We start from the raw sequence: 23,009 nt of genomic DNA, 5'->3' as shown, positions 1-23,009 counted from the left end.
GAGAGTGCCGAGGAGCAGAATCTTATGCTTCATGCTCCACAACTATGTTTGTTTGTTGTAATCCTCACTAGTGCCTAGTTCTTGAACCCATTCTTTACAAATTCATTGTATTGGGTTAGTTGGGCTTGAGTTCACTCATCCAACTGTAAAGGTACTCAAGTCCAGTCCCTACAATTGGCGCTGTCCGTGGGAAGAACTTGTGTGTTAGCAAGGGCAGCAATCAAGCATGGCAGGATTAAGCCCTCACCAGGCAGGCCCCCACCAGCCTGAACCAGTTGGATCCCAACAGTAGGGTAACTTCCATAACCCCGAGCGCAATCGAAATGAAGAGAATGGAAGGTTTCGAAAGGGAAGTGTACACACCACTCAAACCAGCGGAAGTCATTCACGTGGGGGCAGCCACGTGCTCTAGAAGCAAAATGACAACCGGGTCATGCAACAAGAAGAAGAAGTTAAGAGCCACGTACCCCAGAAACAAGATGATAAGCTCGCCATGCAGCGAGAGATAGACGACTTGAAGAGACAACTGCATCATTCACAACGAAGGTGGTCTCGCCCTAGTTCTAACATGCCCTCTGACGACGAAAACGATGACGACTATAGGCAAAGGTCGAGAACACCTCCGAGCGAGACTTTCTCACACAAGGAAGAGTACTACCGGAGGCGTAGACGTAAAAGTCCATCTCCTAGGGGCTTGGGGAGTGATGCCATGAGCAAGGCACTGGATAAACACTCCAAGTCACCTTTCACGCATCACATAGAAGAAGCTATACTCCCTCGGCGATTCCAGCAGCCAACTTTCACCATCTATAATGGCAAAACAGACCCTGTGAAGCATGTGAGCCAATTCAACCAAAGGATGGCTATTCATTCCAAGGACGAGGAGCTGATGTGCAAAGTCTTCCCCTCTAACTTGGGTCCAGTGGCAATGAGATGGTTCAATGGCTTGAAGACGAACTCCATAGATTCGTATAGGCGACTGACCCAGGCCTTTGGCTCCCGCTTCGTTACAAACAGCAAAGCTCCTCAGCCCTTGAGCGCGCTATTGTCTTTATCCATGCATGATGGTGAGACTCTAAAGGACTACTCGAACCGCTATTGGGAGATGTACAATGAACTAGATGGCAATTTCGGTGATGACGCCATCAGCACCTTCAAAAGTGGTCTCCCAGCTGGGCACGGCTTGAGAAAGTCCTTGACTGGTAAGCCCGCCACCAATTACACAAGCTAATGGATTGAATCGACAAGTACAAACGAGTAGAAGAAAACTAGCAGCAGGGCAAAAGAAAGAAGAAAGTTATCCCCCAGGAGAAGAGGGATTTCAAGGCAAACTGATACAACAATAGCCGCCCGAGGAGAGACTTTGCAGGGCAGCCCGGAGCAACTAATACACAAACCATCGGATCTGTATTCCGAGAACCAATGCATTGCGTATGGAGGAAATCAGGAACGAGCCATACTTTAAGTGGCCAAATAAGATGGCGGGAGAGTTCGCGAGTCGCAACCAAAACCTTTACTGCCAGTACCACCAGGACCATGGGCATACCACAGAGGTTGCAGAAACCTCCGGAGTTATCTGGACCAGTTAGTCCAAGAAGGAAAGCTGAGGCACTTTCTGCATCATATCTAGCATGCATCAGGGCTAGGCCCATCACCCTAGAGAGATAATGCCCTAGGGCCGCCCGATGTTTTTTATTTTTGGGGGGGGGGGGGTAATTTCCTTATGTTTGATCTAATTCATGTGTTAATAGTTTGATCCAATTTAATTATTTTGTTGTCCAATATATATGTAAGTTGTCGTAGTAAATTCCAATCATAGACTATTAAATTTACATACAATTTTGCAATCTATATGGTACTTTGTTTTTTTTTAACTCTGTATAATTTTCTTCTTTATTTTTTTTTTTTTTTAGGTTTGTCAAAAAAAATTTCAAGCATCCTAAGAAAGGTTTATAATCTAGATGTAGAACTTTGCAATTTTTTTTTTTAATTAGAACAAAGGTTTTATTCCTTGAATAGTTCTATCTTTAAAAAGTAGCTAATTTTATGTTACTTTGTCTAAAGATTTTAATCATTAATATTATTGTTAACAGTACAGCAAATCACTTATATTGTAGATTCATTAGAAATAAAATTCATATGCGAATAGTTTGATACATGTAACTACAAATGATATTATAGCACAATTGGTATGTTAGAAGATAATTTTGTATTAAGGTGCTATCATTTTATATTTGATGGTTGTTATACCAATGCAATTTATTCCTTTCATTATAATAATTACTTATTTGGTTATAATAATTATATATATATTCTACAAGTTTTAACATAAAACCGTGCAACACACGGACATTACATATCATATACTATATAATAAAAGTTGGGCTTAGAAGTCGTGATTGTGCCATGTGACTTCACCAAATTGTAGAAATTTTGTTAGATTTTTAAATATATATATATATATATATAATTTTTTTTTGTTCTTATCTTCTTTTCCTATAATTTCTAAGTTGATAAATTTTTTAATTTGAATGCAATCCTAATTCTTCATCTAATCCTTTTATTATTAATTTATCTATAATTTCTAAGTGATTTATATAATTAGCAATAGGAGATCTACTTCATTTATGATTTATGAGTTTTAGCATTCTAAGGATTAGAATTTTGGTTTCACACTAATTGTTCATATCAACATTAATTAAAAAAAAAAAATCATAGTACACGTATACAACTACTAATATCAACCTTTAATTCTATTTTTTAAAACACCTCATGGATAGCAAAATTATAATTGTTCTTATTGATTTTTTTCTATACATCTCTATCAATTTTTAGATAAATACAAAAACTTAGTTGTTATTATCTTTTATTTAAGTTACATATGATTTTTAATTAAACCGTGCATCGCACGGACATAATACTAATATAACATACATCTAAGTTTGAGTTGATTGAGACAATAATTTTTGTGCGTGGAAAGCTTTTGCCATCGCACGTTGCGCGCAATTAAAAGATAAGTCCACCTATTTTTAATTTCCATTTATTTTTACGTTAAATAATGGATGAATTGCCGTGGGAGTTCAACTTTCAAAAGGCGAGGCTACGTGGTTAGGAATTCTTTAAATGATGTTTGGTTAAATTAAATACCTAATTCTTCTAGATATACACGTTTATTAGATTCTCTCTCTTTTTTGTTCTCTGTTTTCATAGGCTGAGCCCCACAGTTCTAATGCAAAGCCCCACCATTTTTCAAAGGAGGCAATGACAAAAATGGATACAACCGACTGGTACTAAAAGGAAGTTTCATGTGGATCAAGAAGGTGCTACGAATTTTCTCATTTTAAAGAAGATTAATTGTATTTGGTCTTAAAAGTAGGCTCCATTCTAGAAACATGGTAAAAAAAACTTTCTTAAATACCATATAAATAAATATATATATATATATGATTCTCAAAAAAAAATATATATATATATATATATATATAAGGTTTAGACAGCCGGTTTCCATTAGGAAAGAGTTAAATTAAATTTTTAACAAACTTTTTTTTGGGAAGAATTTTTTTTAACAAACTTCATAACATTAGCTTGACTTATTTTAATTAGAATATAAGAAATTTCACAAAATTTTTTAAAACTTTTTGATAGTTAATTATAGATTGATATTAGTCACATTCACACAATTTATATTAATATCACTTTTATTGTATAATAATCAAAATATATCACCTCTAGACCGCATTTTTTTTTATGTTGCGGATATCATTATTTTTTTGAAGTTATAAACTTTGAAATTCTGAATGATCATTATATGCATCTTGACGCATTTTTAAATTGTACAATAAAATGTACTCATGTGAAAACAATGATAAATGGATAGGCATGGCCAGTTTGGACCCAGAACTGTTCTATCCGAAAGATCGAAATGGGCAAGTGAAGTGGATCTGTGAGACTCTTGCAAGAGAACCCTCGGGCATCCCTGTCGAATGTTACTGATGATATTAGACAAAGAGTGAGGAAATTAAGATTTCAGGACTCATATAATAATCAAAAATCGCGTATGGGAAATATTGAGAGCGCTCCCGATTCATGCGCAACAGTTTCTGCCGCTTTTATGTGAGACTCTGAACATGTCCATCTCCCACTACGAATGAAACTTGAGGTACGAAATTCATGGATGGGCACGACGTGAGGAGAGCTATAATAAGAGAATTGTTCACCCAATGTTGACTGAAAGAAAAGAGATATAACTTGTGATCCTTGAATACCCCCAACTCTAAAATAAATGTCTTGGTTTCTAAAAAGTACTAAGAAATATTTCTCATTTGAATTTTTCTTATGTCACTGGATTGTTTGCTTCATTTTTATTTAATTTTTAAACTTATTATAATATTATTATAATAACTTAGCATTTTTTTTTTTACATTAAAGCTTTAAAATAAGACTTGAGAGTTGAGAACAATATCTAACATCGCTTTCCCATGGCCTACTACCGGCGTTTACTCCTAACCTACAATACAAACATATCACTCAAAAAATTGTATAAAAATTCAATTAAAAATATAAATTATAGATAGAGATGAAATTTTTGCGGTTAGTACTTAGTACCACACTCATACTTTATTTTTGTTAAATGCAAGCCAAAATGTGTGAAAAGTCCAATTAGTGAGTATATAATCAAATATGAGCACGTACGGGTTTGAAAGAAAAACAAAAACAAATAAATAAATAAATAAATTAGTCAAGCGAAAAAGCTGAAAAACATTTTCATTGGTTTTACCAAAATGAACAGTCTGACGTAGTTATTTCCGTGTAGAATTTGAGAACCGAATAAAAGTGTTACCTAGGTTCTAGAAATGGTATTAGTCGTCCCATGAAACTTTAAAGATTCGTTTCAAAGGGGTATACGCTCAATTGTCAAATACAGTTCAAGAGTACAAGCAAAACCTTTGGTAAATAGGGAAAAAATAATGAATACTTGTGGGCTGAATCGAGATCAGGCAGTCATGTCAGCATAGGTAGTACGGTGTTAGTGGTGAGAAATAAGGTTTCATGAACTAACTGGGTAGGTACTAAAAATTGAGCTGGGTTTGGTACAACCATTGGATTTAGGTTCTATTGAGTGAGAGTTTTTTAGATAAAGAATCATCCTCAGTTGACTACTCAGTGTTGTAGCCTCTGAGAGAGACACAGGGAGATACGATATATCTGGACAAGAACAGAAGTCAAGAATTGTATAACCAATATATGCATCATGCATGTGCACAGCGCACTCACACCACCACACACTCTTTGAGTTTACTATTTTTTATTCTCCTGATCTTTGCGTGCTTGCCTTGGCTACAATGTGATATGTCATCCAGATTACCATAAGACCTAACGGAAGGTAATTCTAATACAAATATATATTTCAAGCTATGGATTTGAAGTATGATAAAAACGGTGTCAATGATAAATCCAAGTGAAGATAAGTGGCTCATAGGGAAATGACCCCAAATAAAGGGAGTATAATATCGTTTGACATATTTAAAACATAAACATGATGCGGCTGCATCATAATTCAAAGATAAAATTGAAGCAAGAAGATCATTGCATTACAAAGATTTAAAAAATAATATAATTCATAGAAATTAACTTAATGCAAGTGTTTAAAAAGTTATGGATAAAATTTCACTAAGCAAAATAACCGTTTGAGACCTTAAAGTATAAATAAAGAACTCATCTCAAAGCAACACAAGCATATCTATGACTTTTTTCACTTGTTATCTCATTCATGATTCATCATATTAGGCTTGGGCTCATTGTACTATTGTACTTGCCCTACATCATTTTACTTGTATTTAAGGTTGTCAAAATCAGGATTCTATGGAGGATCGTGGGAGGTACATTAAATAAAAAATTGCATCATAAAATATAATTTGCACACACTACATCGTTCTTATGTCATTCTAACAAAATAAAATATATTTAACTTTTGATATAATGTATCTAAATAGTTCAGTACATGTTTAATTAGCAACTAAGTACCAAAATATTATCTACACATATGGAAAATGTTTTCCAAATTCTAAGTTCCAAATCCAAAATAAATTAGGCTAGTTAGCATATAAAAACTAGCTAACTACAAAGTTACAATATGTAATCCAAAAGAGATTTCTTAATATAAGGGAAACTAGCTAATTGCAAATATAAAATCCAAAAGAGAATTCTCATTCTAAGGTTCTTCTAATCTAATCACTATCATTGTCATATCCGATTTTATCATCTAAATATTGTAAGTTTTGTTTTTAAAAACATTAAACTTAAGTACTATAGGTTTTTTTGAGATTTTATGTTGATATAGGGGTAAATTTGGGACTTCAATTTATTATTGGGCTTCTGATAACCTGTTGGGCTTGTGAGTTTAGGTCGATTATCTTACCTAAATGAATCCCACTTAAAAAAAAAATAATAATAAATAAAAGGTAGGATAAGTAGGATCCCATATGATCCTATGCGATCTTACATGATCCTACCATTTTTGCGATGCTGCTACAATTTTAAACTTTTTGGTGAAGTGAGATTGTAAAATCGTGCAATTTTACGATCCGGATCGCGATTTTGACAACCATGCTTGTATTACACACGTAGTGTGTCTATATAAAATAAAACTCTCTTGTATAGTGTTAGTCGCACAAAATATATAGACTATTAAGTTCATATAAAAGTAATAGGTAATCAATTATAACCTGCCACATACAACTGTTGTAAAAAATGGTTTGATAAAAATTATGGTACTAGAATAACAAGAAGCTGGTTATTTACATCCATTTAAAGTTTAGTTTTGCTTTATTTCATTAATTGCTTCATAGTTTAAGCCTTTTCTATTGAAGTAGTTATTGCATTGTTCTTCCCTTTGATGAATGACGGAGTTTATCTGAGTTATTATTGATACTTTCGAATTGATTTTTGATAAAAGTAAAAATCCTCTTTATTCAAGGTAAAAAAAAAAAAAACCGTATCCTTATTTGAAACGAGGTCAGATCGTTAGATAGAATAGCCCCGGGCTTCATTTACCAAAAATTAAAATAAGTGCAAAGAGAAGCCATTCAACTCATCTTTTCTGTCCATAAAATAAAATAAATTAAAAATTATAACTAAAATTAAACAATTGCTCTAGCTAAGTTACTCACATTTTTTGCCTCACCTGTTTAAACTATGCGTGGATCATTTTATTCTGTGAAGATTGAAGAAAGATCAGGAATACATATATATATATATATATATATATAGAGAGAGAGAGAGAGAGAGAGAGAGACAGAGAGAGACAGAGAGAGAGAGAGAGACAGAGAGAGACNAATTTTTTTTATTTAGTTAAAATTAATAAATTATTTTTTTTAATTTATATGCTGACGTGGCATTTTTTAATGTCAAAAAATATTTTTTTATTATTAATTAGGCCACGTGGACATTAAACAAATATTATTTATTATCGCCGTTTGTCACGTCAGCAATATCCGTTTCTGATGTAACGGCAAGGACCAAAACGGAACCGTTTTTCAGGATAGGGACTAAAAGCGGTAAAAATAAAATTTAGGGACTAAAATAGAAATCGCCTAAAAATGTAGGGACTAAAATGTGCTTTTCGCCAATATAAAATCCAAAAGAGAATTCTCATTCTAAGGTTCTTCTAATCTAATCACTATCATTGTCATATCCGATTTCATCATCTAAATATTGTAAGTTTTGTTTTTAAAAACATTAAACTTAAGTACTATAGGTTTTTTTGAGATTTTATGTTGACATAGGGGTAAATTTGGGACTTCAATTTATTATTGGGCTTCTGATAACCTGTTGGGCTTGTGAGTTTAGGTCGATTATCTTACCTAAATGAATCCCACTTAAAAAAAAAAATAATAAATAAAAGGTAGGATAAGTAGGATCCCATATGATCCTATGCGATCTTACATGATCCTACCATTTTTGCGATGCTGCTACAATTTTAAACTTTTTGGTGAAGTGAGATTGTAAAATCGTGCAATTTTACGATCCGGATCGCGATTTTGACAATCATGCTTGTATTACACACAGTGTGTCTATATAAAATAAAACTCTCTTGTATAGTGTTAGTCGCACAAAATATATAGACTATTAAGTTCATATAAAAGTAATAGGTAATCAATTATAACCTGCCACATACAACCGTTGTAAAAAATGGTTTGATAAAAATTATGGTACTAGAATAACAAGAAGCTGGTTATTTACATCCATTTAAAGTTTAGTTTTGCTTTATTTCATTAATTGCTTCATAGTTTAAGCCTTTTCTATTGAAGTAGTTATTGCATTGTACTTCCCTTTGATGATTGACGCAGTTTATCTGAGTTATTATTGATACTTTCGAATTGATTTTTGATAAAAGTAAAAATCCTCTTTATTCAAGGTAAAAAAAAAAAAAAAAACCGTATCCTTATTTGAAACGAGGTCAGATCGTTAGATAGAATAGCCCCGGGCTTCATTTACCAAAAATTAAAATAAGTGCAAAGAGAAGCCATTCAACTCATCTTTTCTGTCCATAAAATAAAATAAATTAAAAATTATAACTAAAATTAAACAATTGCTCTAGCTAAGTTACTCACATTTTTTGCCTCACCTGTTTAAACTATGCGTGGATCATTTTATTCTGTGAAGATTGAAGAAAGATCAGGAATACATACATATATATATATATAGAGAGAGAGAGAGAGAGACAGAGAGACAGAGAGAGAGTGATAATGGGAAGAAAAATTACACTTCCATCTACACTTTAAATAGGTGACAGCTTCAGCACTGGCAACGCTATTACTAAAGCTGCAATAATGGCATCTTTGCAGGGAGGGATCCACGTGAATTTGAACTTGAATTGAAATTTATATTTAACAGGTACTTATTAAATAGCATGCAATATCTATAAACCATTAACAAACAGAAGGACATTGTGTGTAACTCTATTCTGACATACACCAACTCTATTCTGACTACCATGTGCAAATTCTACAAGTTTGTAATCATTTTACTGGAAGGAGAAGTAATCACAAAAATCAAGGTTTGCTTATAAGATGACTAGAACTTCATCCATACTTATATTTTGGCTATGATTTGCTAAGTTAAACAAGCCAAGCCCTCCTAAGTTCAATTCTTACAATTGATTGGGATAGTGAAAGACAAGCTAACCTTCATGCAATCAGTATAAAAATATCTCCAGCATTCAGAATGGTATTCCTTCCACCTCCCAAAGCAATCAACATTTTATCAAGAGGGACAAAAGAAATAACTAAATACTGATAGTTTAAAGAATAGTTGAACAGATATGTTGCACACACTTTGAGGGCATTTGGATTGCGCGTTTGCGAGTCCACGTTTCCTCAAATCTGCGTTTCTCTTCTTTTTTTTTTCTTTTTTTTTTTTTTGGCCGCATAATTTGACTTTGGGAGACAAAAAATCTGTGCACGCACTCTTTATGCAATAAAAAATATTAAAAATGGGTCTCACGATACTATTCACACATTTAAAAATTATTTTCCTACAGTATTTTTAGTTTTCAATTTTCGCAACAATAAGTTCAATCCAAACGGACCCTTTATTACAGAAATAAACAGTGTTCCCAATTTGGCATGCAATATTTAATGCAATAGACGAGCAAAGACATTTCATGACATTTATAGCAGAAATAAACAATGTTCCCAATTTGCCAAGCAATATTTAGTGCAATAGACAAGCAAAGACATTTCATGACATTTATTACAGAAACAAAGTTTCCAATTTCCAGCATAAGGGACTGAACAAGAACACAAGTCCAGTTCCTCAGCTGCATGCTACACAAGTATATGCATATACTTGATATACAAATCTATAAATACACCCATAGGCAAAAGAAATAAGATACAAGAAATACATAGGACAAGAAGCTAGGATTTATTAAAAAATTTGTTGTTTTTAATTGGCAAAAAAAAGGGGTCAAGCCACACACAAATGTATCACTATTTCTATCACCCCTCAGCAAACAAATATAAAAATAAAATACAAGTGCCTGGTCCAGAGACATTTTGTTTGATAGAGGATTTCGCAGTGATGTTACTTGCAGACCAACATTTCTACACCCAAAATATCACCTGAAATAGGAAATTGACCTGGAACATTGCAATGAAATCACCTAGAGTATCCAGAAGGTGGATAAGCAGGAGGAGGATAAGCAGATGGAGGATAACCCGCAGCTGGATAGCCTTGAGCCTGAGGAGGTGGATAACCATAGGGCTGTCCGTATGCTGGTTGAGGTGGATATCCAACAGAAGGAGGAATTGGCTGGTCAATGCGAGACATCTGCTGCATGGGGGGTATTGCCATTACTGGTTGAGGCCCAAACTTGCCATCTCGCTTGTCCATTTCAACCTTGTGTTGTGTCTGCAAATAAACCCAGTTAGCGAGTATAAAACGTTATTTCATTTCAAATACTTACTGCATGTATTTTTATCACTTTCATACCTGCATACAAGCGCAAACCCTACAAAAAGGAAAATTAATCATAAAATCAGTAAGTAATTTTGACCCACCTTAACTGAGAAAGATCAGTAGCAAATAGGGAAGAAAAGTCTTACGTGCAGTATACCATGTCCGACAAGCAAGACAATATTTGAGATGCCTCTTGAATTTCACTACTTCCAACAATCATTGCAACTATGGAAAAGATGCACGCAAGTTGTTGTAGGCAGAACATAAAACCCTGAAAACAGGAGTTAAAATGCATACAGAGTTGCAAATAAACTCAACACACACACACACACACACACACACACACACACACACACAAAGAGAGAGAGAGAGAGAGAGAGAGAGAGAGAGTACAATGATGCAGTTATCACATTGTGTTGTCTGTATATTAAACTCATCTTGTAACATAAACCGGGTTGAAGCCACTGAATTTCCAAAGCAGAGAAAAACCTGGATGATCAAACACATGATAATAATACCATTAATTACAGCAACAGAGGATCTTTATGACTACTGCAGATATTTGAAAATTGTTCACAGGTAATAGAAAACCTTCATCTATTTATATCCATTACATGAATGATTTCAAATGAAAGATGTGATAACTTTTGAGAGCCCCAAATATCAATAGCCATAACTAACAGAGGGTAGAGTATATTGCCATAAAGCCAGAACTGAACAATCTCAGGAATGATAATGCTCTGTTGATGCAGCATAAAGACAGTCCAGTACTCTTCTTCTGCTTCTTCTTCTTCTTCTTTTATTTATTTATTTTTTAAATTAACTAAATTACCCAATTGGTCAGGCATTGGTGTGATGGCAAGTGTCTTCCACCAAAAGTGACAAGTCACGGGTTTGAGTCTGGGTATCAGCCTCTCTAACAAATTAGGGGTAAGGCTGCCTACCTCTCCCATTCCCCACAAAAGTGGGAGCTTTGAGCAGTAGGTAGGACTTTTTTTATAAATTTTTTTTTGATAGGTAATCAGAGAAACTATTATTAATGAGAAAAAAGGAAAAATATAAGTTGTTCATGATGATAAACAACAAGGAACAGTAAACACAAACGACAAAACAAAAGAGAGGGAAAATCAAAAAGATAAACTAAGGGAAAACATAAACTCTAAAGGAGACAAAAAATCAGTAAAGTCCCAACAACGAGACCACTCAAAAAGACTGCGCTAGCATAAAACCTTTAACTCCTCCACCGTCTTCTCCAAGTTCTCAAAGGAGCGACGATTTCGTTCCAACCAAACAATCCACATTAAACACCCTGGAATAAAATTCCAAATATGCAAGTTATGTTTCCCAAGCCATTGATGCCAACAAGATAACAAACCCGCCACCGATCCTAGCATAACCCAATGAATACCAAAAGCCTAAAGCATAAAGGTCCATAAGGTACAAGCAACAGGACAATAAAGAAGAAGATAGTCTACCGACTCCCCATCACAACAACACATACAATACCAATTTACCAAATGGCGACCCCTAAGCATGAGGTTATCCAACGTGAGAATTCGATCATGAGTAGCTGTCCACAAAAAGAAAGCCACTCGCTTAGGAATCTTTGGTTTCCAAACACCCTTCCAAGGAAACACAGAATTCGGAGTCCCCTGAATTGCTTGGTAGTAAGAACGGGTGTCAAACTTCCCATCACCTTTAAGCCGCCAAAAAAGAGTATCCCTTCTATCACCCCGAGGAATACGAGGTTGGATAACCTGAAGAAGAGAATAGGATGCAGCTAGTTCCCAATCTTCAAAAGCTCTATAAAACCTTAAATCCCACACTCTACAAGTACCTCCTTTCGGAATCCACAAAACCTCAGAGATGCAAGCATCTTTGGTAGCTGAACACACATAGAGCTCAGGATAGAGATCTTTTAGGGTGTTATCCCCAATCCACCTATCATGCCAAAAGTGGATACGGGTGCCTTCACCCGCTACAAAAGACAGATGCTTAGAGAAACTATCCCACCCTTCATGAATGCTTCTTCAAAGGCCACAACCATGAGTCCTCCTGCACACTTTTGTACACCACCCCCCTTGACCCTCACCATATTTTGTGAAGACCCTCGCTACCCTTCTCCCCCCTCCCTCCCTCCCTACAGCCAACACCTTTCCCTCCTCTGCTCCCCTCCCTTCCACAGCCATTCAACCAGCCACCACCTCCTTTCCCTGGTTTCTTTCCATCTCTGTTCCCATTCCCCTCTTCCTTTGGTTTTTTTCCTCTTCATTCTTTTTGTCCACCTCTCTCTTCTCCCCTAAAAACCCCACCTCCTTCTAACCTACCTTTTCAACCACCGGTATGGCCTAGACAAACCACTACATCTTCACACACACCTCTTCCTAACAAATTGCCTCCCCCTTTCACAGCTCCTCAGGGCAGAGGGGGCAGCAAAGTTACTTTTCGCATAGACTCCAAAACTTTTTTTTCTTTCTCTTTTGACGGTGGACGGGCTGATTCTTATGCTATTCACAAATGTCGTCAAAATATTAAAAGTTCTATGTGGATGGGTAGTAAGGGATTGGAATGGATTCTCTCATGTTTTGCCGATATTCGGGATTGGGTTCCAGGAAAGGAATTCTTGTGCAAACAATATAGAGATAATAATAAGTTTTTGAATTCCGGGGAAGTTCAAATAAAGCTGGTATTTTTGTGGAGATAGCAGTGTATTTTGGTGGAGCTCGTCGTGGTTGTGTTATGGTACCTGTGAGTTTAAACCGGTCTGGTTGGTGCTTGTTCACAAAAGAATTAGTTAGTTTTCTTTCAGGTTCAAACTCTGTTTGGGTGGAAGGGAGGACCTCTGTTGAAGGTGTTGGTGGTGGTCCGTTGGATGGTGGTGGACAAAATGGGAAGAAATCTGTCAAAATCGGAAATCAGCGGAAGTTTAGGAAATTTGAAATTTCTAGAGCTAATTCGGGACATAATGTGCTGAAGGGTGATATTGTGGCTGCTGCTTCTAAAAATGGCAGACCCACGCGTGATTTTAAGTTTGAGTTGATTCCTGCAAAATTGGCGCCAAGGGTGTCTATTTCTGTTGGGGGAAAATGTATGGCAACGTGGGTGAACCCAAATATTCCTCACAAGTCCAATTTTAGTGGGCCTGGTATGTTAAAACTTATTTCTGGGCATGAAAAAGCCCATGGTGCTAACCCGAGAGGTAAGGCCCAAGGGGAGTTTTCTTATCCTCATGTCTTAGGAGTGAGTGGGCTTTGTAATCTGAGTGAAAGTGTGGTGGGCGAGAGCTCTAAAACACCGATGGAGTCAACGGTGTTGCTTGAGGCTTCATCGGCTGGCTTATCGTTGTTACCCAGCTCCGATCAAGTTTCGGAGCTCCTCATCTCAAACCCGACGAGTGTTGTTGGAGCCCCAGTGACCGAAAATGCCTCAGCGTCAAGGAGGAGATCCGCAGCGGCGGTACTCGACTCCGGTAAGCCTATTTCTTCTATGGATTCAATCTCTGTTGCCGAGGTTCCTCTTGGACTAGGACCCTGGGTTCACTGGTGGCATGGTGGTTAGCCCGAAGATGGCGGAGACTGAGGCTCCGATTCAGGAAGTAGTGTTGCAGATCCTTGGTCGGAATTCTTTGGTGGTTCAAAATCACTTTTCTCCTCTCTCAGACCTTGGTTTTGGGTTGATGATGAGTTTGTGGAAGGGGAAGATCATGAAGTAGAACAAAGGAGTAATTACCTACAAAGGTTAGTGGATTCTGTTGGGGAATTCCAAACAATTTCTGGACTTCATCTCCCATCATGGGAGACCAATGAAGTGTTTGGCCAGAGCTATGGAAGTGGAGAGAAAGATATTAGCGTGTTGAAGTGTGACCCTCTGTCTCGTTGGGAACCCAATGAACTCAGAGATTTGGTGCTGGTCCAGGACTCTATAGAAGAAACTTAGGTGACGGAGTCAGGGCCACCTTCGAATTGGGTGTCCCAGTTGATGAAAAATTTTTGTAACATGGTGGGTTTCCCTATCGTGAAACATGAAGCTCAATGTTTGGCTCTGTTTCGCCTTTTGGAACAGGAGTGTCTCAAGGTGATTGATGTTGGGGTGCCCAAGCGACCTGCAAATTCAAGGTCACGAGGTCTCAGGGAGCTTAAAGGGCTTATCTCTAATGTTAATTACGATGGTGTCTCTTCTAGGAGCAAGAGCAATGTTTCTTCGACTGTTGTGGGGGTTGTTGGTAGTTGTAAATGACTCTACGACTACTTTCTTGGAATGTTAGGGGGCTTAACAATCCCCAGAAGAGAGAGGTTTGTAAGAATCTCCTTAAAGATTGGAAGTGTGATATTGTATGTTTTCAAGAAACGAAAATATCTTCTACGGATGGTGCTTTTGTTCAGAGTTTATGGGGGAGTCCCTTCACTGATTGGGCGGTTCTGGATGCTGTGCAGACTTCGGGAGGGTCTTGCTGATTTGGGATAAGCGGATTGTTGAAAATTTGGATGTTATTGTTGGACATTTTTCTGTCAGTGTCTTATTGAGAGGAGTGGTGGATAACTTTGTTTGGACTTGTACAGGTGTGTATGGCCCCAATGATGATGGTTAGCGGGCTTCTTTGTGGGAGGAGCTGTCTCAGGTGCGTGCCAGATGGCCATGGCATGATGCTTAGTAGGGGATTTCAATATCATTAGGTACCCAAGTGAAAGGCTTGGCTATCAGTCGTTCAGCCTGAATATGTTTGCATTCTCAAACTTTATAGAGAGTAATTCTTTAGTTGATTTACCTTTAGAAGGGGCTTTCTTCACTTGGTTTAGAGATTCTAGTCTTCCCTCTATGTCAAGAATTGACAAGGCTTTGGTTTCTCTAGATTGGAAGGAACATTTTGGGAATGTATCCCAACAGGTGCTTCATCGTGTTATTTCAAACCACTGTCCACTTTTGTTGGAAGCTGGTGTTGTCTGACATGGTCAGAGTGCCTTTAAGTTTGAAAATATGTGGTTGAAAGTCGAGGGTTTTGTTGATAGAGTTCAACAATTGTGGAATGGGTATAGTTTTGTGGGCTTACTAGTTTTTATTTTGGCTCAAAAATTGAAGGCTTTGAAAGCAGATTTAAAAAAGTGGAACAGGGAGGAGTTTGGTGACTTGGCTTTTAGAAAGAAAAATTTGCTAACTGAACTGATGGGTTTAGATGCGAGAGAGGAGTTGTTGGGGCTCTCGAATGAGGAATAGCTCCGTCGTATTCAACTAAAATGAGACATAGAACATTTGGCTTCTCCTGAGGAAATTTCTTAGAGACAAAAATCTCGGGCTTTGTATGTGAAGGAGGGAGATAATAATACTCGTTTCTTTCATAAATTAGCAAACTCTCATAGACATGCTAATCATATTAAGAGGATCGAGGTGGATGGTTTTCTTTATGAGGATGAGTCGGATGTGCACTCTCAGTTAGTTCTCTTCTATCAGGGGCTATATGAGGAAACTGAATTGGAGCGCCTTACTATGGATGGATTAGATTTTGCATGTATTGAGGAGGAGGAGAGGTTGTCCTTAGAGAAGTTCTCGTAGGAGGAAGTCATCCAAGTCTTAAGGGAGTTGGAAGGAGATAAAGCTCCTGGTCCTGATGGTTTCACCTTGGCTTTCTTTCATAAATGTTGGAGTGTTGTGGAAAAGGACGTCCTGGATTTTTTTGCTTATTTTCATCAGCACTCTATGTTTGAACAATCTTTGAATGCTTCGTTTCTCACCTTAATTCCTAAAAAGTGTAATGTTGTTAATATTAAGGACTTCCGCCCTATCAGTTTAGTGGGCAGTGTGTACAAGTTGTTGTCCAAAGTGTTGGCTAACAGGTTGAGGGCTTTTTTGGATAATCTCATCTTTGAGACTCAAAATTCGTTTGTTGGTGGAAGGCAAATTCTAGATTCAGTGCTCATTGCAAACGAGTGTTTGGATAGTAGGAGGAAGAGCCGGTTACCGGGTGTGGTTTGCAAGCTTGACATTGAAAAAGCATATGACCATGTTAACTGGGAGGCTTTGTTTTATCTGTTAGACCGAATGGGTTTTGGGTTGAAAGGGAAGGGGTAGATTAAGGCTTGTGTTACTTCTATCTGTTTTTCAATCTTGGTAAATGGATCCCTTGAAGGTTTTTTTGGATGCTCTTAAGGGTTGAGACAAGGAGACCCTTTATCCCCGCTTTTGTTTCTCTTGATAATGGAGGTTTTAAGCAGAATTTTGAAGAAGATTCTTCTCCATGAGGAAGAGACATGCACCATAATTAAATAATGGGGCTACTATCTCATGAAACTTCTCTCTCACAACATGTGGGACCCACGTGTGGTATCATACATGTGAAAGAGATGTCTTGTGAGACTGTCTCAAGAGATAATTTTTCCATTAATGTCACTTATGTAAACTATATTTTTATTTTTTTATATAATACGTACAACTAGTGAAGGTTACAATAGGAGAGTCGCTTGTATAAACTATCACATTTACTTTATGCACAACATGTGCCTATTTTGTAGATGGTAGAGCAATTGATAAATTACCAATTATTCCAAAAATTTAAGCTGTTAGAAAATGGGGAATTTAATTATTTAATCTGAGATACAAGGTTTGATCTAGGAATCTTACACTGATACCATGATAAATTATAGATTGTCTCAAAAGTTTAAGCCATTAGAAGATGGTGAATTTAATCATTTAATCTAATAGCATACATATGGAAGCAAAAGAGTTAAACAACGTCATTAGTGAATTTTTAGAAGTATTTAACCACTAAGATTGGGGCCTTTCTTTTATTTAACTTTTCTAGAATATAATTCCAACAAAGTATATCTCTTATTTTGGCCAAAAAATAGGCACACAATATCAAGATATAGCCCACATCAAGGCCTAGTGCACTGCAACAGACCTCCAATTGATGAATTAATAAGTGATGATATAAATCTAACTCTAATAAAATCTTAAAACTTCAATTAATAAGTTCAGGGGAAGGAATAATTTGGTCTAGCACTAGCACCAATCTCTACAATACAGCACCAGGCATTACAATGCCCAACAGGCAGGAACCATTACAAGAAAGTATCAAAAATAAATATATTTTGACATTTTAAATATAGCACATGGGGAAGATAATCAACAATAAATATTTATTGATATTTAAAATTTAGGGATGGCAACAACACAGGCCTTAAAAAAAAAAAAAAGTACCTCATTTTAACTGATTCTCAATCTTCACTTGATGGAAAAAAAAAAAAAAATATATATATATATATAAGCATTGGGTTTGGGATTCTAGGGTAGGATGCTGGGATGTTCCATCATAATGTATTTGCATCAAGTGTAATGTAAATGGGTTGGTTAAGGAGTGCTGACTCTAAAGTTTTGGGACTAAGACTTGGTTGTTATTATCATTATTATAATGATGCAAATGGATGATAACATTTCTTTTAATGCGATGTGTTTGAAAACTAGAGAAAAGCATTTTTGTGTGGAAAATCATTTTAGAAAAACGAGGGGCGACAGTAAGTTAGCGTCAAGATATATTTGGAAACCAACATAACCTAGTCAACCACGTCTACTTCACCCTCTAAATCATACTGCTCTTATTGGGTTAGGAGCAACATGGTCTTTTATTGGAGAGGGTAGGCCGGTAGGGGCCCAAACAAAAACCCAAGACAAGTGTGGCCTCCACCAGTGTTAGTGAATGATGAGTGGTTTAGTGTGTATGACATGCAACGTCATTGGTGCCTGCCATACACTTCAACTTGAGACCTTGGAATTTCTACCACAAAAATACCAGAATTGAAGCAAAAATCCCACAAACATCATCCATAATTTCATATGAAGCAACATCTAAATAATCATTTTAATCAATGCTTTTTTATCCTTTTTCTTTCGTCATGTCATATTTTTCTAATATTTTCAAGTTATGAAATGAATTCTCTCACATTGAAAGGGTTAAGGCGAATTGAAGTTGGGACCATTGATGAAGCATTAGACTGTATTGTTATTCTCAAGAATATCTTGCCAAAAGACAACCAAGATTCCATGTAGCTTAGTAAGGTAAGCTATTAGTTGAATTTTCAATGGCTTTTGCAAGGATACAGAACATTTCCAGTTGAGTGATGCCTTTGGCTATTTTAAAAACCTGAAATTCATTTCTCTATCTTCTCATTGGTAATTAATCTGATACGTCAAGAGGTGTTTGCAGTTAAGGAGACACTGACTCAAATATTGTCTATGTGCTAATATAAGAAACTTCATGATTGACTGTGTTACTTATTTTTAAAGTCATTGACTATACATCTAATTCAATTTTACACAGTAAAGGGTTCAGATGATGGATGATTGATAAATTATTACAAATATAAGACAGATAGCTTGTTAAACAAAAATGTATCTAAACAAACAGCTAAAACAGCAAGCTTGCTGACCAAAGTCAAATAGAATCTGTACCTCAGTGGCTAGACAAAATTCAGGACATTTACTTTCTCCACACCTGCCACTACAGGGCATATAACCAGCACAACATACATATCTACAACATATAAGAGAACAATATGTTAGCACGGAGAGGTCATGCCTTTAGATCAAACTCTTAGGGAATCAAAAGCATCAATTACCTTGACATATCATTGTAAAGTGCTCGTTTGCGGAGCAAGTATGATGCACACGGCCCACTACAACGAAACAAAAGTAAATTAGATTCATTGCAAGGGAAGAAAAAACGCTTAAGATAATTAAATAGCATGTTTAAGATCAGAATTCAAGTTTAAGATATTGACACAAACATGGGGTTTTCATTTTCCTAAAATGCGGAGAGAGAGAGAGAGAGAGAGAGAGAGAGAGAGCATGATTTACACATAAATCCTAAGAAATGCAACATACTGATATATTTGCTAAAACTTAAAAAGTAATCATAATAATACTCCCTAGTCCCTTCATTCCAAAATAGATGGAAGTTTTCAAATGGAAGATTTCAAATAAACATAACAATTTCCCTAAAATGTTCTTTAGTGGACCTAGAAAGGTGGGTTCAAGTTTAAGAATAATGGGAAGTTAAATGGATAACTGCTTTCATATTTTAAAACTCCAATTTATTCAGGACAACCCAGAGGGGAAAGCACCCCATCTATTCTGGGATAGAAGAAATATTTACAAGTTCAAGTCTCAGAAAGTAAGGAGAAATCCCTTACAAATGTTTAGTGGTAATAGTGACCCAATATTAAGGCGGCCTTAGCCATTTTTTAGTTTTCTTAGTTTAAGAGATTCAGAAGTTATACCAATCATACCAAAAATAAATCTTGTTTCAAAGGATATACATACAACGTACATATGCATGTCAACTTGTGTCCATGCATGCCTAGATATAATACGCTAGTGGCTTAGTTTAAATCCAAATTTGCAACAATTCAGTCAATTTTCAGTGATAACACACCTTCATATATGCACCCAAATTTTGTTTGAAAAAGGAGTTGTATTTGTTGCTTTCAACAAAGTCATTGTGTTAGTTATATACATTGGCGTATATCAAGATGTGAAGAACACGTGTAGATGTAATACCTCAAGTTAGTTTAGACTGATAAAATAAAGGTTGTCTACAAATCTTTCCTAAAGATTAATTTTGGTATCACTATGTCACAATTGTAAACAACATCATACTTGAGTGAAAGATAAACTTATCCAAGTTTTTTCTCGAAAATATCAATTATACCAGAGAGATATTGCTGAAATTTCAGATATTGGTCAACATATTTCATGAAAACCGATTTTTTTTTTCTTATCAATCCCATCATTTTCCAAATTTTTTGTATATATAGGTCAATAAACCCAATTTTTTTTTTTTCTTTTTTAAAGTAAATTTTCATACATTTTTGCAAAATTGTTGCTGACGATGATATGTTAAGATATCATTTCTTATTTAACAATTCGCGAGATTTTAAACCATGAGCTTGTCTCACCCGTATTATATCTTAGTCATTTTCTGAAAAATAGCCCCTTGCAAGACAAATCAATGGGTGTCAAAGACACACTTCACTCATCAAGATTGCATGACTTTTCGTTGAAGTTAAGCTGAGGACAGTCTCTAATTCCCCAATTGCTGAACATTGACTACAAAAAACCCTCCCAACCTCAAAGTAACTTTCATAGGAGTCAATACACATCTTCAAATCACTCTAAACCTCAAAGCAATCAACTGCAACAATAGACACAATGTCCTCCCTTACCTCCAAAATTGGGTCCATGAAAGGCCATTCTTGCATAATAGACCAACAATACCTCGGTTAAGTACCTCAATTATAGTCAAGATAATCTCACTAAAGAATCAACATGTTTCCAATCCAGCCATTTAGAGAGGGAATAGGTCAGCTGAAAAATAGCTAGAAGAGTGGAATATTTTTGGCCCAAACTACATTAATGGTGTCAAATACAGGATATCCAAGATTTAAAACCGCAGTCCAGAAAAGATGCATAACGCCTTCCCACTCTCTCTAGATGCCACATAAGCAATCTATGGCATGGTTGTAATGGTACTTCCCAAAACAAGGCAAAATGGACACATCAGAAAATTAAGAAGCCCTTCATACCACTTACACAAACAGACAAAAACATGAACTCATAGCCTTAGAATTAAAGTTTGAAAAAGAAATAAAGAAAATAAATGCCTCAGTTTCACTGCTTTTACGTTTGAGTTGGGTCAGCATAAAAATTACTCCTAAACTTTAATGTAGCAATTCAATTGAATCGGCCGCTTAATGCCGCGGTCAGTAAACCCAACCATCCATTCATATCATCAAAGAAGCAGGAATCAAATAGCATTCAAAAATTTCACAGAGATCAAAACGAATTCACGAAGTCAACCAAAGTCAAAAAACCAAGTCAAAGTCAAAACAGCTCCTCAAAAACTCAGAAATCCACAACACAATCAAGATCCACAAGTTCAAGCTCAAAATTCAAATTCAAGAGATCGAGATAGCACTTACCAAAAAAACGCAAAGCAGCAATCTGCACAAACGCACACAGAAAAACACAACCGTATCAGCAAAAACGAAATTCCATACACATACATACATGCATGTATACAAAACAGGGTATATCTGTGTTTGTACAAAGAGAGAGTAAGAGAGAGAGAGAGAGAGAGAGTATACAGGGAGTGTCTGCTTGAATGGTGCCCATGAGATCGGTGTGCCAGAGATTCCGGTAGTTCTGGCGGAGCTGCATCTTGTCCATGTACTCCTGAGAAGCCGCCATGACCGTACGATCTCTCTCTCTTGCTCGCTAGCTCTGAGCGTGAACTACAAGAAACGAAGCCCTAGATCTTGACGAAGAAGAAGAAGGAAGGTTTTACTTTTAACAAGAGAGATTGAAGAGAGCGTCTATTTTTTTTAAATTCAATTTGAATGAATGAGGATTCCAAGAAGCTGAAGGGCTAAGCTAATAGATAATGAGAAATTGACTTGGACTTTATGGAGGTTGGTGACCACCACTTTCGATGTGGGACATTTTGTTTTCTTGTATTTTTTTCATACACTAATCGCATACGTGGCAGATTCTTATTGGTCTATGTGAATTCTTCAAAACCGTGTGCATGTTTCTTCACCCTACTCTAATGTGAGCGTGAAGGAACATACACCAGAAACGCACAGAAGTTTTTCGCCAGCAAGAGACTGTGCATTTTCATTTTTTCACATAATTTCCTGAGATGGCAAGTTTCACGCAATAAATTTCTCCTATAGAATTTCATGGGTGGGATCCACGTAATTATATAGGCATGCTCCATGGAAGACCTTCTAGATGGGCATAAATACAACAAGAGCGGTGTTTTTGACATTGTTAAAATCGTGACTTCAAATCACAAGTTTTGTTGTTTAGGGATGTGTTTGCAAAAAGATATGGATTATCTTATATACAACAACATTTACTCAAGTATTAGTTTATGTTAACTTATTTATGCTACTATTTAAAGGATTTTTCTGGTTTAAAATCCTCATTTTAGATGCCTAAAATATTCTCAAACTCTATAGTTAAAAAGTTTAAATAATAGAGAAATGATACGTCTACAACATTTTTACAATATTTCTACAACAAATCCTAAGTGACAGGTTGTTACTGGTTATTATTGTTAGGGCAAAAAAGTAATCTCAGTGTTAATTTTAAATTTGAACCAATAACAACTAACCACCTGTGATTTGTTGTAAAATTGTTGTAGACGTAGCATTTCTCTAAATAATAAGGTTAGATATATAAAATTATTAATTATAACACATAAATTTTAGTTAAATTTAAAATAAAAAAAAAAAACCATTTTTTTCTTCTTGTACTTATTTTTTGTTCCCATCTATGTTTTTGTTTGGCATCATTTTCTATTTTGTCTTTCCCTTTACTTTTTTCCTGACAACCACCAACAGAGAGAGAGAGGAGAGAGAGAGAGAGAGAGAGAGTTCTTTGATGTGACAAGTCAGTGATAGTAGAACTCACACGTTTGATTTTTTTAAGTAAATGTCATTGTATTCATTTTCAAGAAAATGAAAATAATAAAAGTTGTATTCAGTTATTGTATTTAT

The 23,009-nt window shown here is 36.0% G+C and overlaps 1 protein-coding gene across 1 annotated transcript; it reads right to left on the bottom strand.

Moving 5' to 3' along the window:
• Positions 1–9,908: 9,908 nt before the first annotated feature.
• Positions 9,909–21,851, bottom strand: LOC112025685 (uncharacterized). The gene is made up of 8 exons (XM_024058368.2): positions 21,594–21,851; positions 21,429–21,450; positions 19,068–19,124; positions 18,901–18,982; positions 10,855–10,950; positions 10,608–10,732; positions 10,495–10,513; positions 9,909–10,413 (listed from the first exon to the last, which is right to left on the bottom strand). The coding sequence occupies exons 1-8, from the start codon at positions 21,694–21,696 to the stop codon at positions 10,162–10,164; spliced, it is 756 nt and encodes a 251-aa protein (XP_023914136.1). The 5' UTR covers positions 21,697–21,851; the 3' UTR covers positions 9,909–10,161.
• Positions 21,852–23,009: the final 1,158 nt, after the last annotated feature.

The sequence above is a fragment of the Quercus suber genome, unplaced genomic scaffold, assembly GCF_002906115.3.
Source record: "Quercus suber isolate HL8 unplaced genomic scaffold, Cork oak 2.0 scaffold_802, whole genome shotgun sequence".
In the NCBI taxonomy this organism is placed as follows: Eukaryota; Viridiplantae; Streptophyta; class Magnoliopsida; order Fagales; family Fagaceae; genus Quercus; species Quercus suber.
The sequence above is the reverse complement of the archived record's forward strand: the minus strand, read 5'-3'. Positions and strand labels throughout refer to the sequence as shown.

Bases quoted from the DNA above. Each gene is read 5' to 3' on its own strand.
- LOC112025685 (XM_024058368.2), bottom strand. From the start codon at position 21,696: ATGGCGGCTTCTCAGGAGTACATGGACAAGATGCAGCTCCGCCAGAAC. The intron at 18,983-19,067 runs GTAATTGATGCT...TATATGTTGTAG, and splicing joins CTTTACAATGATATGTCAAG to ATATGTATGTTGTGCTGGTT. The intron at 10,951-18,900 runs GTACAGATTCTA...TTGATCATCCAG, and splicing joins AATTTTGTCTAGCCACTGAG to GTTTTTCTCTGCTTTGGAAA.